This window comes from Accipiter gentilis, chromosome 13, assembly GCF_929443795.1.
Source record: "Accipiter gentilis chromosome 13, bAccGen1.1, whole genome shotgun sequence".
Classification (NCBI taxonomy): Eukaryota; Metazoa; Chordata; class Aves; order Accipitriformes; family Accipitridae; genus Astur; species Astur gentilis.
The window spans coordinates 31,300,650-31,318,387 of NC_064892.1; the positions used below are offsets into that span (position 1 = coordinate 31,300,650).

General features: G+C 38.0%; 1 protein-coding gene across 3 annotated transcripts in view; it reads left to right on the top strand.

Annotated features, from left to right (window-relative positions):
- The window catches only part of COG3 (component of oligomeric golgi complex 3), a 31,697-nt gene extending 14,021 nt beyond the window's left edge, over window positions 1-17,676 (top strand). For all 3 annotated transcript variants that reach the window (XM_049815713.1, XM_049815714.1, XM_049815715.1), the window contains 10 exons: window positions 1,738-1,843; window positions 3,859-3,983; window positions 5,618-5,707; window positions 7,423-7,543; window positions 9,851-9,939; window positions 10,038-10,172; window positions 11,370-11,445; window positions 13,121-13,248; window positions 14,170-14,268; window positions 15,498-17,676. In XM_049815713.1, coding sequence (XP_049671670.1) covers window positions 1,738-1,843; window positions 3,859-3,983; window positions 5,618-5,707; window positions 7,423-7,543; window positions 9,851-9,939; window positions 10,038-10,172; window positions 11,370-11,445; window positions 13,121-13,248; window positions 14,170-14,268; window positions 15,498-15,527 — 999 coding nt within the window. In that variant the 3' untranslated portion in view covers window positions 15,528-17,676. The remainder of the gene's footprint in view (window positions 1-1,737; window positions 1,844-3,858; window positions 3,984-5,617; window positions 5,708-7,422; window positions 7,544-9,850; window positions 9,940-10,037; window positions 10,173-11,369; window positions 11,446-13,120; window positions 13,249-14,169; window positions 14,269-15,497) is intronic.
- Window positions 17,677-17,738: the final 62 nt, after the last annotated feature.

Sequence of the window (17,738 nt, forward strand, 5' to 3'; positions counted from 1 at the left end):
GCTGATGAAAGACTTTAAGTTAGTTTTTGACTAGAGCGAACTGCATTTGATATGCAACTGAAAGGTAGCATTGCACAGAAGGGATTAAGCATACTAAAGATCCCCTCCCTAAATAACTGTTGCCATTGACTTTATGATGAGAGGCCCAAGCTGTCAAAGGATTGAGTTGACTAAGAATGGCAATTCCGAGGACTGGCAAGATCCAGGTTTTATTGCTCTATATTGCTTTCCATCTACGTCCTGGAATAGCTGGTGGTCCTTAGAAAATTGTGGGACTTACTTGCAGCTGACCAGTTGGTAGAGAAGCTGTTGTTTGACTTAAGAATCAGAGCATTACTTATATAAAATGCAGAAGGTTTATAGCTATATATATATATTTTGCTGTGGGCTGGAAGAAATTAATATTGTATAACTGTACCTTATTGTGTTCAATTCTTGCCTGTAAACAGACAAACACTGTGAGAAACTTCTTAGTACTGAACTCAGGTTGCTATAATCTTGTCTTTATACATGACTAAAGCTTTTCTTATGCTACAGTTTATGCTTTGATGAGTATAAGGAACATTCACAGGTTTTTAGCAAAGCATTTACAAATCCTGAAGCTAGTGAGTTTGTAGAATAGTTGCCCTTTATACTGAGAGTTTAAGGACTAACAAGATTTTGAAGACAAAGCAAAAATAGTAATTAAGAAGCCCACCACACAAAATGTAGCTAAATGGGATTCCTCTGTTAGAACAATTAGGGATCAGAAGTTTTACCAGTATAACCGTTAGGAGTGCACTGTTTGTTTGGTGTGGCTTTTTTTGCTAAAACTGTGTGAATAGAGCAACAGGATAAAAAAATGATTGTGAGAACCTTTTAATGTTAGCCATAATTTCTATAGGCAAGCAGTATGGATACTTAGTCTGTACAAGGCCTTATTTTCTAACTAGGGTCCTGTGGCCATTCAGTTAGGAAGAAGAAGAAAGTGAGTTTTACAGTTCATTCTAAATCGAGAAATTACACTGCTCTTCATATGTCCTCATAAGACTCCAGTTTTTGCCTGGTTTGAGATTTGTTTTGCTACTTGATGGCTTTTAAACCTCAAAACCTTGCTATTTAGAGAGACCTTCTGTCTGAGTAAATTAATTATTAAAATGTTAAAAGCACAGGGCAGAAATATTTCTTATGCTGTTCTGCTCAAATATTAATGCAGTTCTTTGCCCGTTCTTGCTGCCTCTCGTTGCTTTGAAGCAGATCAAGTAGTGAAAAAGGTTGAAGTGTGGAAGTGTTGAGGAATGTTGGGAGAAAGCTTTTTGTTGAACTCCTGCAGGGAATAAACTAGAGAGTACTTTGGGGCCATCTGCACGTATCATTTATAGGAATAAAGCCATCACAGAAATTATCTGTATGAAATCCATGTGAGTGTTGAATTGGGTTCCCCTATTTTGAGCTTCTCTTTCTAGGTGGCTTCACTGGTTATTATTTACAGATCAGTAAAACCAGACAAAATGGAAAGAACATTGCTTTACACAGATCTGTGTAATACTTGTGAATCTTAAATTGATATTGAAATGTTTCTGCTACTGTTTTGGAAACATCTGTCCATTTCTTTTAATGTCTTTGAAACACTGGGGAGCTGAGTGTAGCTGAGTCCTTTTGAAATTTAATATGCTTTTCTCTATTGTAATCAAAGCAGTGTAATGCTGCTTAAATTAATGAGGAAAAAAAAAATTTGTGGTATATCTTCCTCTGCAGCAAATTGCACAGAGTTTGAAAGAGGAACAGAAGAAGCTGCCATCTGAAGCTTCATTTTCAGATGTCCGGCTAGAAGATCCTGAGTCCTGCAGCTTAGTTAAATCTGGTATGAAATATATATCTCACGTTGTCAAATTAATGTATAAATCTCGCAGAGAGTGAGCGTTAACTTGAACCATCAGTGAGAAACTTGCATGTATCTTAAAGGGTTATTTTCCTAGAGACATTCATAAGAGATTTTGAGATGAACTTTGTCTCAGGGTTCTTAACTTTTTTTTTTAAACTTTTTTTTTTTTTTTTGAATGAGAAACAACTTAATCTTGTTCTTTTGTAGCATTTCTTTGTGCTTCCAGTGCAATCCATTCTGTGGAGCAACTGCTTTTGTAGCTGACAACATCTATTGTACTTTGTGTAAAACTGAGCTTCTGTATTCTCTACTGCAAAGTAGCCCTACCATCAAGATGTATACTTAAGGGTGCTTCTGTTTGTTAGCTGTGCTAAGATGAGAAGGGTGGTTTGGTGTGTCTGGAATGTCTCTTAAATGAATCCTTTGAGCATCTAGGAGTGTCTTTGTGCATGCCTTTACCTGGGAATATTCTTCCTTTGAATGTGTTTCAACTTAGTGAAACCAGTTAGTACTTTTAGCTGTTTACAATAATTCAGAATATAGTCATTGACTTTTAAAATGTGTGAGACCATGTGCCTGTAAATTACAGCGAACTGGAAGCAAATTCCATGAAACGTAGCTCTTTTGATGCCAGTCATTTGAGTGTTACAACCCTTTCAATTTTTGTTTAAGATCCATGAAGAATTTCTCCCTTTATTTTATCATTTTTCAGAATGGTTAATATTCCCAGCAGCCCCTTTCTCAGCTCTTTGTCAGTTGTTTCTCATATTCCTTTTGATTACAGGGTAGATTCTTGCATTTGGCTTGCAAGGCCTGCAGAGGTCTTTCTGGCTGTTTCTAGCTGGACTCCACAAATCCCACTGAGAGTGGAGTTCATCTTGCTTCAAGCCAAGTGTGTGGCATTCACAGGTCCTGTAAATCCCACCTGCATTCAGGAGACGGAAGGAAGCTATATGGTGTAATTTGAAGATAAGTGTCTGAGATAATTGGGATTTTTTGCCCTTCACAGGTGCCTCTCTCCCATTTCAATGCCTGCAGGAGTATCTGAAGTGACTAACAAAGAGCCTAGGAACCTCAAACTGACAACTAAAGTCTTACAGGCCTTCTAATTACTGTTGCAATAAATTTATTGTTGCAAAAGGTAGAAAGATATCACTGAATTATTTTAGACAATTCCCGCACTGATCACAAAAACGTTTCACAAGTGCTTATTCCATCATTAGGTAAAACTTTAAAAATTTTACTTTTTTGAATGGTTGCTAATTGGAATCAGAGTTCTGATGCTATTGACTCAGCTGTTTCCCAGGATTCAAAGACAAAATGAAAATAATACAAGACTTCTGTCTGTCAGGTGTTGCAAGAATCCATTTTGAGCATACAGAATTATTACAAAGGTTACCCAAGAGGAGCACGTTTTTATGTTTCCAGCCCCCTCATGACAAAATTGTTTTTGCCATTATTTTTGCAGTTATTAATGTGATGTTTAAACTCTACACTTTCTGCGACTGTTTAATCCATGTGGGTTTATCCCCAGCAGAAAGGAAAGCATGAAGAAGTAAAACTGATGGAATGGGAGTTTTTTTCCGTTTTTTTTTTTTTGCTGAGCATCTCCTGTAGGTCCATGATAACTAATTTTTTTTTTTTTCTCCTATGCTTTTTTAAAGTAATTGTTTGATCATTTCTGCTGTTGAGCTAAATAGTGTATGTGCGTGAGTCATTGGAGACATGCCTGTAAAACTAACTCAGTAAAAAAGTCAAACTGGGCCATGCCTGAAAGTGAATTCTCGTCTTTCACAGCCATGTGGTCTATATACGTCAGAAATCTAGTACTGACCTGCTCAGAAGAAAAATAAACCCTAACCTGTTTGGGTGCAATAAAATATGTCTTACTACTGCGGAGTCAGTATAAAGTGCAGTTGATATTGCAGTCTCCTTCAGTTGAAAGGACAGATGGGCAAGTTTTTTCATGGGTGTATTATTTTACTTTTAAACAGGTTCAGCAGAATCCCTTAATCCCAGGCACCAGACCACGATTTCACCAGCAGATCTGCATGGAATGTGGTATCCTACCGTCAGAAGGACTCTAGTGTGTCTCTCCAAACTGTACAGATGTATAGACGTATGCAAAAATTTCTTTATCTAAATTTTTTAAGTGAAGTTACAAAGTGTGTAAATATTTTAATGTAAATTAGGAGTGGACAATTACTGGCCTCTGTTATCGCTTAGTCTTTTTGCTGCTATCTTCATGTAAAACATGTGAACTGACAAAATTTAGATGATCATTTCCAAGAGAATTTTGTATTTGTAGAGTTAGAAAAAAGGCACTAGTTTGTACATCTATTGCTTTTGCTACTACAGAAATACTTCAGTGTCTGATGCTCAAGATATTTATCGCACTAAAGTTGAGGACTGAATAGGACAAGAAAGAATAGAAAGTTCTGGGTCGATTATAGAGAATGATTTTACTGCTGAAATTTCTGGGTAATGTGTTTCTTGCGATGGGCTTTGCAGGACATCAGACAAGGTAATGTTTCTGGTCTTAAAAATGGTGACTCTACTACTTCTGCATTTTGGAAATGTTCTCAGGAATTTTTTGTGGCTCATCTTTTTACCTTCCAAAACGTAGGAGACGTTTCCGAAGTTTAAGACAGTAGGAATCGCCTTGTCTAACAGAAACAAAAGCAGTGCTTACTTCACAAGTATTTTGAGACTTGCCCTTTAGAATCTGATTTATGTTTGTCACCTAATAGCATAAAAGACTAATAAGTTTCTAAGAAACATAATGCCAGTGTTTTTGCTTTTCTGTACGTGTTGTATCTTTATTAGATACATTTAATGCATTTCAAAATATCTTTGGTAGGTATTATGTGAAACTGCTACCAAGATGCTATTTGCTTAAAAAGAAAGCTGGAAATATTAATACTTTATTGCTTGATATATCAGTCTCATTAAAGATAAATGAGTATTTGCCCTTGTTTTCAGCCAGACCTTTGGAGATGAAGTCGTTTTCGCATTGTCTGCAAGGCTCATTTATAGTGTGTCTGCACAGTGATTTATTTATTTTTTTCACTGAGAGATTCTAGCAGAACTGGTATGCCTTGCCTGCACCCTGTAGATAGGAGAAGACATGAATGAAGTGACACTGGCGAGTCTTGGAGCAGTCAGGGCTGTCATCTACGATGTTGGAGTGCTGGTGGAGGCTGTTCCTACAGCTAGCTCAGCCTTACAATCTAGTTGCTGCAGCTTAATGAGTTACTCTTTGTCACCTGGGCCATGGCAGCTGTCATGTTTGTTTACTAACCTGGTGCAAATATGAGATAACTCAAGTTTGCTTGAGGTTAAGCTCCCCTGAACGATCTCATGCCTATTGCAAATATAAATTGCGCACACAGATAGTTACCCTGACACGTGAACTGTCTAGTCAGGTTACCCGGTAAGCATCGTTCATGCCATTAGCTGTGAATGCATTAGGTGTCACTGTCCATGTTGCTACCCGGCTGCAAATTCAGAGCCGGAGGGTGAACAGGGCATGTGTGAGTGTGTACCTGTATCCACTCTGACTAAGTGCTGTAGCAAGCTTTTGTATACGAACGCTCCATCCTGTCTTAATGCAGTTAGATGACATGTTTGTAGCTAACTACTGTGGAGTTTTATGTGCTGGTTAAGCACATCCTTCACAAGCTGCAACTCTTAAATTCTGCTTAAGCTTTGCTAACACCTGGGTTTTTTTGTCTGATTTCCTCTTCTCTGCAGAGGGCAGTGTTTCAGGGATTATCGCAAGAGGCCTTATCTGCCTGTATCCACTCGCTGCTGGGAGCTGCTGATTCTATCAGCAAAAACAAGGTCAGAATCTGTGCTTTGGGTATGATTTATTTTTTTCCCCCTCCCTGTTCATCTAAAGGCATGAAGCAGTTGTTCAGAATTCTATTGAAATCTCAGTGAAAGCATGTTGCTCTGCCCCGAGAGACCTGATGGATTTGCCAGCTTTTAGTTACGGTTAATGTATTGTAAAGCAAAGATAATGATTCACATGCTAGCCTATCTGAAAAGGTGGAATACAAATCGTAGCAATCGTGTTTACAGGCTGCTCTAACTCATGTGAATTCAATCAAGTGATACCTAAAGAAAAATTTCTGCTAGAAGTCTCTGCTCCCTGTATTTGTTTTCACTGCCTGTTACTCTGTTCTCTTTTTCTCTGCCTCCATTGTTTGAATTTTCAAAAATCTTTCCAAGTATTAAATTCACTGGGAAGATTTGTTAAGTATTCTCTGCTCAGAACTGTCTATTATCAAAAGGTTTGATCTGATGTGTTGCTCAGAATTCAATGCCATTTCATCAAGTCATTTTAATTTTAAGTGTTACTTTAAGTAGTTGGAGTAAGCCTTCGAAGTATTTCTTTTGAGTGTCCTTTGAAAAGTATCTGCTAAATGTAGTATCTTTAAAAAGAAATTCAAACCACGTTTCCTTCTAGCTTGAGCAGAAACTATTTCATATGTAATTGATTCAGAGTTCTACAGTTAATTATCCATTCCAGCACTGTATATCGGGTCAGCACTGACTTAAAAGTATTGCAGAGAATGAAACTCATCCTGCAGCAAACCCTAGATAGGCTGGCCTGGGACTAGGATCTGTACCACTTTGTTCTTGATGCATGTTAATTTAACATTATCTGGTGAAATCATACATGTAAGAATAAAAAAAAAATAAAAACTCAATAAACCCTTCCACCACTTATTTTTAGTAAACATTTCTATTTTTTAAAACTGCAGATTTAAATCTTATTTCTTCTTTACGGTTTTATTTAACATTATATCAAGGAGAGTTCTCTTCCAGCTTGCAAAAGCAAATTTGAATTTGAGTCCTCCTCCATTTACCTCAATGAGCCATGAATTTCAAAGATTAAAAGCAGCACGCAGCGTAAAGCACATAGCTAAAATAACAAGCAGTGCAAAACTGATCGTCTCAGTGGTGTGAACTCAGCCTTGTTTTATTCTTTGTATCTTTGCTGTACTGTTTAGAAATTAACTAAGCTTTGCATTTAATGACATGAGAAAAATGCCTTGTAAGACCTTTCCACAGTAGCACAGTTAATCAAGGTCATTACAGAAACATTAACTGTTTGGCTTTTTCTTAATCATTGTAATGATTAAAAAAATTCTGGAACCTCATGTTTTTCAACTATAAATGATATGAATTACAGGAAATAGTTCCTGGCTCTGATGAAGAATAAGTTTGTATCTTTCAAATAATGGATACCTGTACTCCATGTGGACATTTAGTAATATGGCTGTGTAATCTAATTCTTCTAAGAAATGTGAATAAAGTCTGCTGCTGTAGAGCAATGTGTTAGGAACAGTACAGAAGCGGGATTTGGTGGTCCCGGAGTGTAGTTAATGGCACTACAGACTAATGGAAAAAGCTTGTTAGTAAGGTTATTAGTGTTAATTTTGTTATAGGAAGTAACTAATAAAAGTGGAGGTGTTGAAACTTTGCTCTTCGTTTAATTGTTTTGGGTTTTTTTACATGTAATGCTTGTTCTTTCTCTTGTTGTGCTGTAGACCCAGGTTGATGGACAGCTTTTCTTAATAAAACACCTTTTGATTCTTCGTGAACAAATTGCTCCTTTCCACACTGATTTCACCATTAAGGAAATTTCCCTGGACCTTAAGAAAACTAGAGGTACTAAACAGTTGCTGGCTACAGAATGGGATGGGATTATCCTCCCTTAATGTGCCAGCAAAAGTTCTGGGTTTATTTTATGTTCACTTGCAATGACCTGTATGCTTGTTCTAATCTCTTGCTTTGTTCTTATCTTCTCTGAAAAAAACAAGCCATTCTCTTATTCAGGGTGATTCAAGGTGAATCTAGCAGATTCTTTATTTCTGTATGAAATGCGTTTGACTGCTTTTTGCTGCTGACATAACTTATTTATCCAGTCCCTTTTAAGGACAGCTAAGTAATCTACATTTCTTTTGCACAGAGATGTCTTTCCCCTTTTCTGACCCTTTAAAGGAAGATCTTTTGTTACCACTGTTTAGCAGGTCAATTTGACAATACATAGTTGACTTGCCTAGAACAAATTAAGAATTCCTAGACCTTTCTGTGAGGTTTTGTTTTGGAAAGGATTTCTTATGTTGCAAGTTCAATAAACAGTATTGTTGAATAGTTTTATGTAGCAGCCATGTCTGTTGTAGGAAGGGAAAATAGAGAGTAGTGGCCTTGGTCATGATTTTTAAGATTGTACTGTGGTTCCTTTGTAAAATGCAGAAAATCCCCTCTCAATACATAAGTGAACTGTCACACACTTGTCAAGTTTATAAAGATAATCGGAAAAATAATTGGAAGCATGTCAAGTTTCTCTCCCATTCCAGAAGAGAAAGCTGAAGAAATAACTTTTCTTTCCTGCCACCTAATGTGCTGCTGTTTTAACTCTGAAGCAAGCAATTCTTACACTAACCATTTCACCTGTTGCATTTGAACATCAATGAAACCTCCTACCTGTTGAGTAGTTTCTAGTTGACTGGAGGTTAAAGGGCAAATACATCCTTTTGGTGTCTTGTTCCTGGCTGACACACAAGTTTTTTCTCCATCTTCATTTAACTGAATAAACTTCTGTGCCAGCCAGTGCTTTGCAGATGGTGGTGGTAAGTAATGGAAAACTCTTTATATTGGATGGTGATGGTGGTGTTGGAAAGATGTACATTGCGCTTAATTCTTAATGTAGTTTAGCATAGGCCAGTAGGGCTTTTGGATTGGGATGGGTTGTAAAAGAAAAATAACATGGCTCATAGGAGTTTTACTGTGTTCTAGCCAAGCTTTCTGCACACTGATTTAAGATTTAATTTGGGATTTATAGACAAAGGGACGCTGCTTAATGTAAAATCATGCTTCTGCCCAATTTTTTTTTAAAGTAGTATAATGCTAAGGTTCGTGCAACTGAAGTATACAGTGGGGAGAAGTGACTTTCACACTGACTAGCCCATAGGCTACTGATCGAGAACACAGGCTCTTTTTGGCATTGGTGAAGTTTCTGGGAAATAATTAGGAGAACAAACTGAATCTTTCTCTCTGGTGTCCTTTAACTGCATAGGAGTGCAGGTTCTTAGTTCAGTGCAAAACGTACACGTCTACGTGTCTGGTGTTCCCTCTTTGTTTAAAGCTTTTGACAGCACTTCTTTAACTCTTATGTCTTGTTTCCCTCCCATTGTTTTATACAGCAAGAGGGGTGCAGAATTGCTTCTGAAATGAAAAAAAAAAAGCAGATGGATGTGTAGGATGATAAATGAATGACATTAGGGCAATAAGCCATTCTGAAGTTGTATTGATAATTTTCCTTTTCCCCAATTTGACTAGATCTCAGGTTGACAACATCCTGTTAACACTATAGGAATAATTTCAATATCTTGTGTTAATTACAGACATTGTTGCTTTTCCTTCTTGGGACTTCTGTAGAGACCATAAACATGAGTGTAGATCAACCTTGATGTTTTGTTCTTCAGTCCTAACTAAAATAATTAAGCCCAGAGGAAAGAGTGCCACTTCTAAGTTATTTCATGCAACTGTACTTGGTTTTTTAGGCAACATGGGCCAAATTCTGCATATTGTTTGTAAATGCTTAACTACATAGTTTATGTAAAAGTCTTTCACTTGTAGATAGAGTTGCAAAAGGAAAAGGGCTCAGACTCTTTGCATGCTATCAGCTCTACAGCTAATATCAGCCATTTGTTAGGTTCATATAATGTATTTATCTATTTAGACTGTGCAACTGTTAATTCAGGTTTACTGTAAGTGCAATTAAAAAATAGCGGGTCACGCTTTGTGTGCTTCTGTGCATGCGCACTTGTGCATCCACACCTAGTGGTAGTGGAATCGTTACAGTCCTAATCAGCTAGGCCATTTTTTTGTGTGTAAATGAGTGATTAAAGTTTTTAATTTCTGGAGCTGAATCTCGTTGACTTAAAGCATGAGTAACTTTCTGATTCACAGATGCAGCATTTAAAATCCTGAACCCTAAGACAGTTTCAAGATTTTTTAGACTAAACAGCAACAACGCCTTGATACAGTTCTTACTGGAGGTAATATGGAGTCTTACTGCATTAAGAAAAATTGGGTCATTTAAGCGGGTGGTGATCTCTGGCAATTAAAAGGAGAGAATTGCTGTCTTCTGTTCCAGGGTACTCCAGAAATCAGAGAACATTACATCGACTCTAAGAAAGATGTAGATCGTCATCTGAAATCAGCTTGTGAGCAGTTTATTCAGCAGCAAACCAAACAGTTTATAGAGCAGCTGGAGGAGTTCATGACAAAGGTACAGACATGTTGTATATTCATTAACATTACTGTAATACTGGTAGGACAAGGGAATTAGTATTTAAATTGGGTATAGGAGAAGCTGCTAGTTCTGTCTGATTAGCTGATGGCATTTCCCATTATAAGGTCGTGCTTCCCTTTAAGTTCCAACAACAGTTTTCTGGGCATTTTTGAAATGAATAGATTAAAGGAACATGACATAGTTTGGTTCTAAAAGCACCCCTTATGCTCTTCGATCAAGAAGCTCTAATGTTTCATTGAGCTGAAACAGATCTGTGAAAGTTGGCAGGAGCTTTTCTGTTTGCAGGAAAACTCCTACCTTAACTGAATTTGTAAGCCTTTAAAAACAATCTTGGGTCGTGTGTGTTCTTGAGGCAGGTCTTAAAGCATGGCTGTGAAGCATGTTAAAATTTTGTTTTCAGCATATTTTACACCACTGAGGTGCTCGCTAAGCAGGACTTTCCTCCCAAGTCCTGTTTGTGACAGAAATTCCTGATAGAAGTTGGTCAGAAAGATTAGGCATCCTAGGGGATAGGAACAAAAAAGATGTCTTGTTACAGTACACTTCTTGCTCATACGTGCTGTAGAGCTCAGGATTTCTAGGCAACTTGAGAAAACCACACAGCAGGATCTATTACTTCTGTAAAATGAAAAGTGTGATGTGGATCTTTATGTACTGAGAAGAAGTGGCATGGCCTCTCAGAAACTGGGGCTACAGCATCGCGTGGACATCACAAATATCCCAGCTGCTGTTTTTTGAGAATTTAGAATATTACAGTATTAAATTTACTGATGCCTGTCATGCTGGGGTGAGCCTAAAATATAAAGGGGTAACCAGTGAGATTGATAGATTGTGCAAGTGATCCCAATGATTCATTGGGAATCTGGGGAGTTTGACTAACCTCCTTAAGTATAAATCTCTTTTGACGTTTTGTATCCTTAGGTGCCTAAGCGTCTTTGTAAATGTAATCCCATTTTGAATTTTACTTTCAAGAAGTGATCATGGTTGTAATTTTCATTTGCATTTCTGTCAAGCTGCTTTCCTTGTGTGTTGTTAAATCAGGGCATAGAAGAGAGAGAGCAAGGGAGATTCTGTACACTGCAGTATCTGAGAGACTTGTGCAATTGTTACTTGGTCCCTTTGTTGTGAATTCAGCTGAAAGAAACATCATTTTGTTGGTTGTCCTTGTTTTAGGTAGCTGCTTTAAAAACAATGGCCACTCAAGGAGGTCCCAAGTACAGCCTTTCGCAACAACCTTGGGCGCAACCAGGTATTTGCTTTGGTTTATATTCATGTTGTCTCTGAAGTGCTTGTAGGCTAATAAAGCCATGACTGTTTGCTAGTTTGAGATGACTTCTAAAAACTTCTCATCAAATGGAGAAAAAGACCCTTTCCATTCACCATTTTTGTTAGAGCTATATAAGCTGCATTATATGGGGCTCAAGTATTTCAGAATGTCATTTGTCTCTGTGCCTGACTTCTAAAACACAGGAATCTGAAAAGCAGGCCAGATTAATTTGGACTGTAAGACTGTGATTGATTTGGAAGAATTCTATGTACTTAAGAACTGTCTACCTTTTTCTTGAAAATCCTGGCTTCTATTTTTACCTGTGTGCTAGTTTAAATGTCTTAAGATACCTCTAGATCAAAACCTGATAAACTTCAGAGTATGTATTTAATTGGTGCAGTAGATGAATGACTCGAGTATTTCTCAAGCTGTGACTGTTCTTGCATGAAAACAGCATTTCCGCAACTGCATACGGAATGTGTTTAAGGAATTATTTGATTACATTAAGATAAAGCTTTTGCTTTTGTAGGAAAAAATGAATCTGCATTGAAGCTTTTATTGTCTGTACATTTGGTACCTGCTTCCTTTTCAGTTTTCCTGTCGCTATGCAAAAATGGAATCCAGCTTTGTTTCCCTTTTTCTTAAGAATTCAAATGTGAATGCTTCATACAAACATTTGGTTCCTGGGTTGTTTTGCTCTTCACATCACAAAGTTGTGCTTCTGGGTGACACTGAAAAATCTGATTATTCCAATGCATACATTGGAACCTTCTGTTGTGTCATGTTCTTAAAAGGCAAAGCCGGCCACATTCATTCATAATTCACTGCTGCTCCATGGGTCAGACACTCTCAAGGGCTAACTCAAACTTCTACTTAACATCTCCTGCTTCTTCAGGAGTATTTTTAATGTTTGTTTGGAGATAATTATATGTGTAGAGGCAGATCCAAGCTGAGCGTCTGCTGTGAGCTTCTGCTGTTTCTTGGAGTCATTTGTCTGGGAAGCAGGAGTAGGCAGAAAATTTAGATACAGCAGAAATTGGGGGAAAAAAATGAACATAGTGTATCAACTTTGGTACTTACATGAAATGTACTTTTCCCCTGCCCTTTAAGCAAAGATCTTGTAAAATCATTAAAATACCTAGCAATAAAGCAAGACGGTCTTGTCTGAAAGAGGATTCCTGCCTGCTTGATTCAAAATCCAGATGGCTGTTGCAGCCTTTCTTCTTACAGTGGCCTGTGGTCAGTAAGGAGAATTTATGATATGTAGTTCTCTTTAGTAGCACTGTTTATTTCCCAGCAGTTGCTTTTCCAGGCAAGTTTTCTAGGGGGAAGCCTGTGGAGGACTTGTTGCTGCTGGAAGGCTGTGACTTCAGGAACCTCAGGAAGATTTGGCAGCTTGCAGAAATGGGTTAGATGCATTTTCTGCAGGGAGAGAGAGGCTGATGTCTTGAGTATGTCCCAAAAGAAAAGTCTTGTCTGGCATGTTGTGGTCATATGATGGGTTGATGCTGTACAGCCCAGTCACCCCCTCTTTCCCTTTCACTCAAACCTGTGGTTATGATCAGCCCCAGTGAAGTGGAGGTGATATTCTGGAGTGTAGATTTCAACTAGCGGAATGCCATTTTAGCCTATTAAGCGTATTTTCTTTTACTTTCAGCAAAGATCAACGATCTGGTCTCTTCCACTTATAAGACAATAAAAACAAAGCTGCCATCAACGTTACGAAGCATGTCGTTATACTTGTCCAATAAAGATACAGAATTAATTTTGTTTAAGCCAGTTAGGGTGAGTATTGTTAGATGTACTTCAGCATGCTTTCCTGTAGGTGTTGGGCCTTCATTTAGTTAGACTTTAAACGCATTTTGTGGGATCGTTCACCTTGTATTTCTGTGTGTGTGTCGTTATGTGAATAATACATCTATATAAATATATGTCTGCATGCATATATTTATAAGTGTATATATGCAGACACACGTACATACGTATATCTGTATATCTGTAGAGTTATTCTAGGCTACCAGTCCAGCCAGTAAACGTGACAAATACCATGCACCAAGTAGCGAACGATTACAGTCGCTGTGGTGTCCCTGATCTGAGAAGCTTGTTAAAAAGACATATGAAATACAAATAAATAAATGTAATAATATGTTTTATAATGATATGTTTAGCTTAAAAAACCCAAACAAACAAACCTAGCTGTCCTGCTCTCCATTGTACTCGGCCTACATAACATACGCACGTTACAGGGAAGTAACCGGTTCTGTTCATTCTGCACATCATCTGCTTGGCACCACACGAGCTGCTGTACAGAATATTAACTCTGTCCCAGCCAAAACCAGTAGAGCTTGGCCAGTTATGCATGGGCAGAAGCACTGGAGGCAGAGAGGATGGTACAGATTCAATAGGAGACCCACTGTAAACCCACCAGAAAGAACCAAGCTTGAGTTTTAAGCTTGCAGGTTAAGTCTGTAGAACTCAGTGTTTCAGCTTAGCACATCTTAGCTGAAGTTTTTATCTCACAGTCAGTGTGGATTCCTCGTGGTTGTTTTGGGGCTTGTTTTAGAAGGAAAGCTCTTAAAGCTCAACCGCTTCTCCCTACCTGGTCACTTCAGTAGCTATTCCATGTACATTGTGCTTTTTCTGGTTCATGTTTGAGATGAGTTTTGTGGGTTTTAATATTGAGGTTTTTCTTCTTTCCTTTAAAAGAATAACATTCAGCAAATGTTCCAGAAACTCCACGCTTTGTTGAAAGAAGAATTCAATAATGAAGATCTCCAGATCATAGCTTGTCCTTCAATGGAACAGGTATATATTGAAGCTCCCTGTTTTATCAGTTGCTCTTTCACATGATTGGCTTTTTTAAACATTATTTTTTTCATTTTTAGTATTTTCAGTGTTCAGAATCTTTATTTATTATCAACCTTAGTCCTGGATGATTAAACTCAGGGCTTTATCTGAACTCTAGGCTTTCAGCTAAAAGGGGGTTTTGTTTGGTTTTTTTATGAATATCTAATAGAGTTTTTAAACTGAAGGTGGTGATTGATGTTGCTGGGGATTGAGTCGTACAACATTGTGACAGAGTCTTGCTGTTTCTGGGCTTGTCTTTTTGGAGAGATATCAAAGCTACTGAATACGCTTTAAAAAAGCCCATGCATGTGGAGGCAGTCTTGCTTTCGACAGATACAAAAAGCAACAACTTTTACATTTAGGAAGCATGAGAAAGAATTACAAGGGTTCATTTGAAGTAAATTGCATTGGGAAAATGTGCAGATGTTTACGAAAATATAACCCTACATGATAAGGTCTTTAGTCTCACAGATGACTGGGGTTAAGAATTCTTTGTATTAGGTTGCTCTGACAGAAACCAAGTAGGTTTTTAAAAATCTCACTTTGACCTTAATGGTCCATGGAATGTGGATAGAATCATGATTATCCCAGGATGCCAGTATTTAAACAGACAATCTAGTTTACGGATTAGAGGACGTTGCCTGCAGTGAATGTGGCTACAGGGATGCAAGATAACTATTCTGGAGCACAGAGTGGGAGTGATGCACTGGAAGGAGGTGGGGTTATCCTAGAGGAGATGGCTTCCTCTAATTGTTTATCTGTAAATCCTTAGGCTCGCTTCTTCTACAAACTGAAGTGTATGGGAAACCGTATTGTAATCTGTGGGAAACAAGTATTGCAAAGAATCCCAAATGTGTTTCAGATATCTAAGATGAATGTTAACATTTTTTGCCAGTGCGCGTATTTCTTGGAATTCCTTGACAACGCTGAAGTCATCCTAGAAACTTTGATACAGTAGGTTGTGACTGCTGAAATGACTAGTCAACATGGTCAGCAATTGCATTTTAGAAAGCCTGTGAGTAGGCATTTGGCTGGAAATTTTGCCCAGTTGTTTTGTACCTGTCTTCTCCGGACTCATCTAAGACTCCATGTGCTTCCTGGGAATCCTGTTTGAATGTTAAAATACCGGACATCAGTTCTGAAACTTAGCTGCTCTGTCTAATGTAGGCTTTGCTTTTGTCTTTCAGGTGAACCTACTTTTGTCAATGTCCAAGTAGCCCAACAGTGGGGCTGTTTGAAGTAAACTTCAGCTGAATGCCAGGCAGTGAAGGCAATGCAAAGACATTCGCTTGAAGTAAACGGAGGATCCCACTGTGCAGTCCAGTCTGCATCAAAACTATCCAGGCTGCTTAACCCTGTTTTAGGAAAAAAAAAAGAAAAAAACAGTATTGTTGATATGTTAAAGGTCTTCCTGGTCATTGGCTTAAGTGGGGGGAGGAAGAAAACAAAACAAAACAAAAACCCCTTTGCTGATCACTCCTATGGAAGCTCAGTTACTGCCTTATCCAGATGTTTTCAAAGTTGAAATCCTGTTTTTTTAAATGTAAAAACCGTTCTTGCTTTCCTTTAATAAGCTGATGTATGCAGTGAAAAGCCGCACTTTTCAAAGACATGCTGGAAATAAAGCGCAGGGAATCAAATGGGAGCGGTAATAGATATTTGCAAGGCTTGGAGATAAGCCCATTAGTATGACAATTTGACTTGAGCAGGCATGCTCTGATTTTTCTTTTAACTCTCCCCAAAATCCTGGTAGTTCATCACGTGCTTGAACATAATTCAGAGGTTTTTAGTTGGGAAGACTGTATTTCCCACATGTGAAGCATTTCTTGAAACACTGGATATGCTGTTTTTCTTACACTGTTGTGATTGGGAGCTGTGAGGTCAGACCTGAAGTTTCATGCTCTAACCTTCCTCCATGTAAAGAATCTCAGTTCCTTCGGATTTGCAATGGAAAGCTGTGCAATGTAATTTCTGGTGTTTCTGAGGGAACTGCATGTTTTCAGATGCTTTACAGCAAAGCTTAGCATTGAGATTCTCAGGTCCTTAGTTTTAGGTTAGAGTTGGTTTCTTGGCCTTACCCAAGATCAGATGGTGGTGTGCATTGTTTAAAGTGGGAACTGGGACTGGAACTTGTACAGCCTTTGCGCGCTGGAGTAAGCGCTAATAAGGGGGTGTGGGGATGCCAGAAATTGAATGTGCAAGCCTGTCAAATCAGCGTTGTCAAGAGAGGATAAGTACTTGGTAACTGGTAACTAATGCACGCCGTTCAGTATGCATTAATTGGTGATCGTTTCAGAAAGCTGAATGCTAAACACTTGGCCATTAATGGAATGAGACACTACTAGGAGCTTTAGGGTGTCTGAGTGTGTAAGTCTTTATTGTGCAGCACTGCGAAAGAAAAATGTGGTGACTTACGTGGCAGATTTTTAACGTGTTTATAAAACCTGCTCTTTAGTTTTAGAGATGTAGACAGTTCCATGCACATCGGTGGTGTTTTGATTTAATAATTTGCCTGTTATAAACGGTATAGCTGGAGACTAAGATGGTAGGTATTAAAGCTACCACGAGAAGTGTTGCAGCAGTGGTGCTGAGGTACATAAATGGTACTCGTAGGACCTTACATGACTCCTCAAAAATTAACTAAAGGAACTAACAAGGAAGAAAACTTGTCCTTTCTTTTTACTTATGTAGAAATACAGGCTGTAAAATAATGTCCAGTGCATTGTAATATATGTATATTTGGTTTTTATAAAGTTTTACAGGAGGACTGCATGGTTGCTGTATAGAGTTGACTGACTTAATACGGACATTGTACAGAAAAGACATGAAGGGTAAACCATTGCAGTAGTCACTCTTGTGCTTGGGATCTTTTTCTCTCTTCGAGTACTCAGACAGCTCTAGGACAGCTGGTTGAAAGATTAGAAGAGCAATCAGTTTATACAGCCTGTTTGCTAAATGAACATTTGTTTAAACATGTACAGTTTCAGATATTTACGTTTACAAATAGTGTAAATACTTTCAAAAGATTAATTTAAGATGCTTTATATTATCTGACTAGAAACTTGCCGTTTTTAATTTTTTTAAACGAAAATGTTGCCTCCTATTTTGGTCCAAGAGTAAAGCTTTATTCTGTATCCTGAGGCTTGTCTGTCAAGATAACTGTAATACAGAGACAATAAACATCCTTGTAAGCACAAGCAGTGCATCGCTGAGAAGAAGTGTTCTTTTTTAGCAGTAAGAGAATTGACTTTATTTGGCAGAGATGTATACCTGAGTGCTGAATGTACAGCTAATTGTTGAAGTAATGCCTCTTTATGGTTATAATAAAAGTAAATTTGTATTTTCTTTACTGACAAATGATATTGTGTGACTAAATGGTCTCTTGGCTTGCAATTTTGTTGGGGGGGAGAAATCGCAACTGTAATACA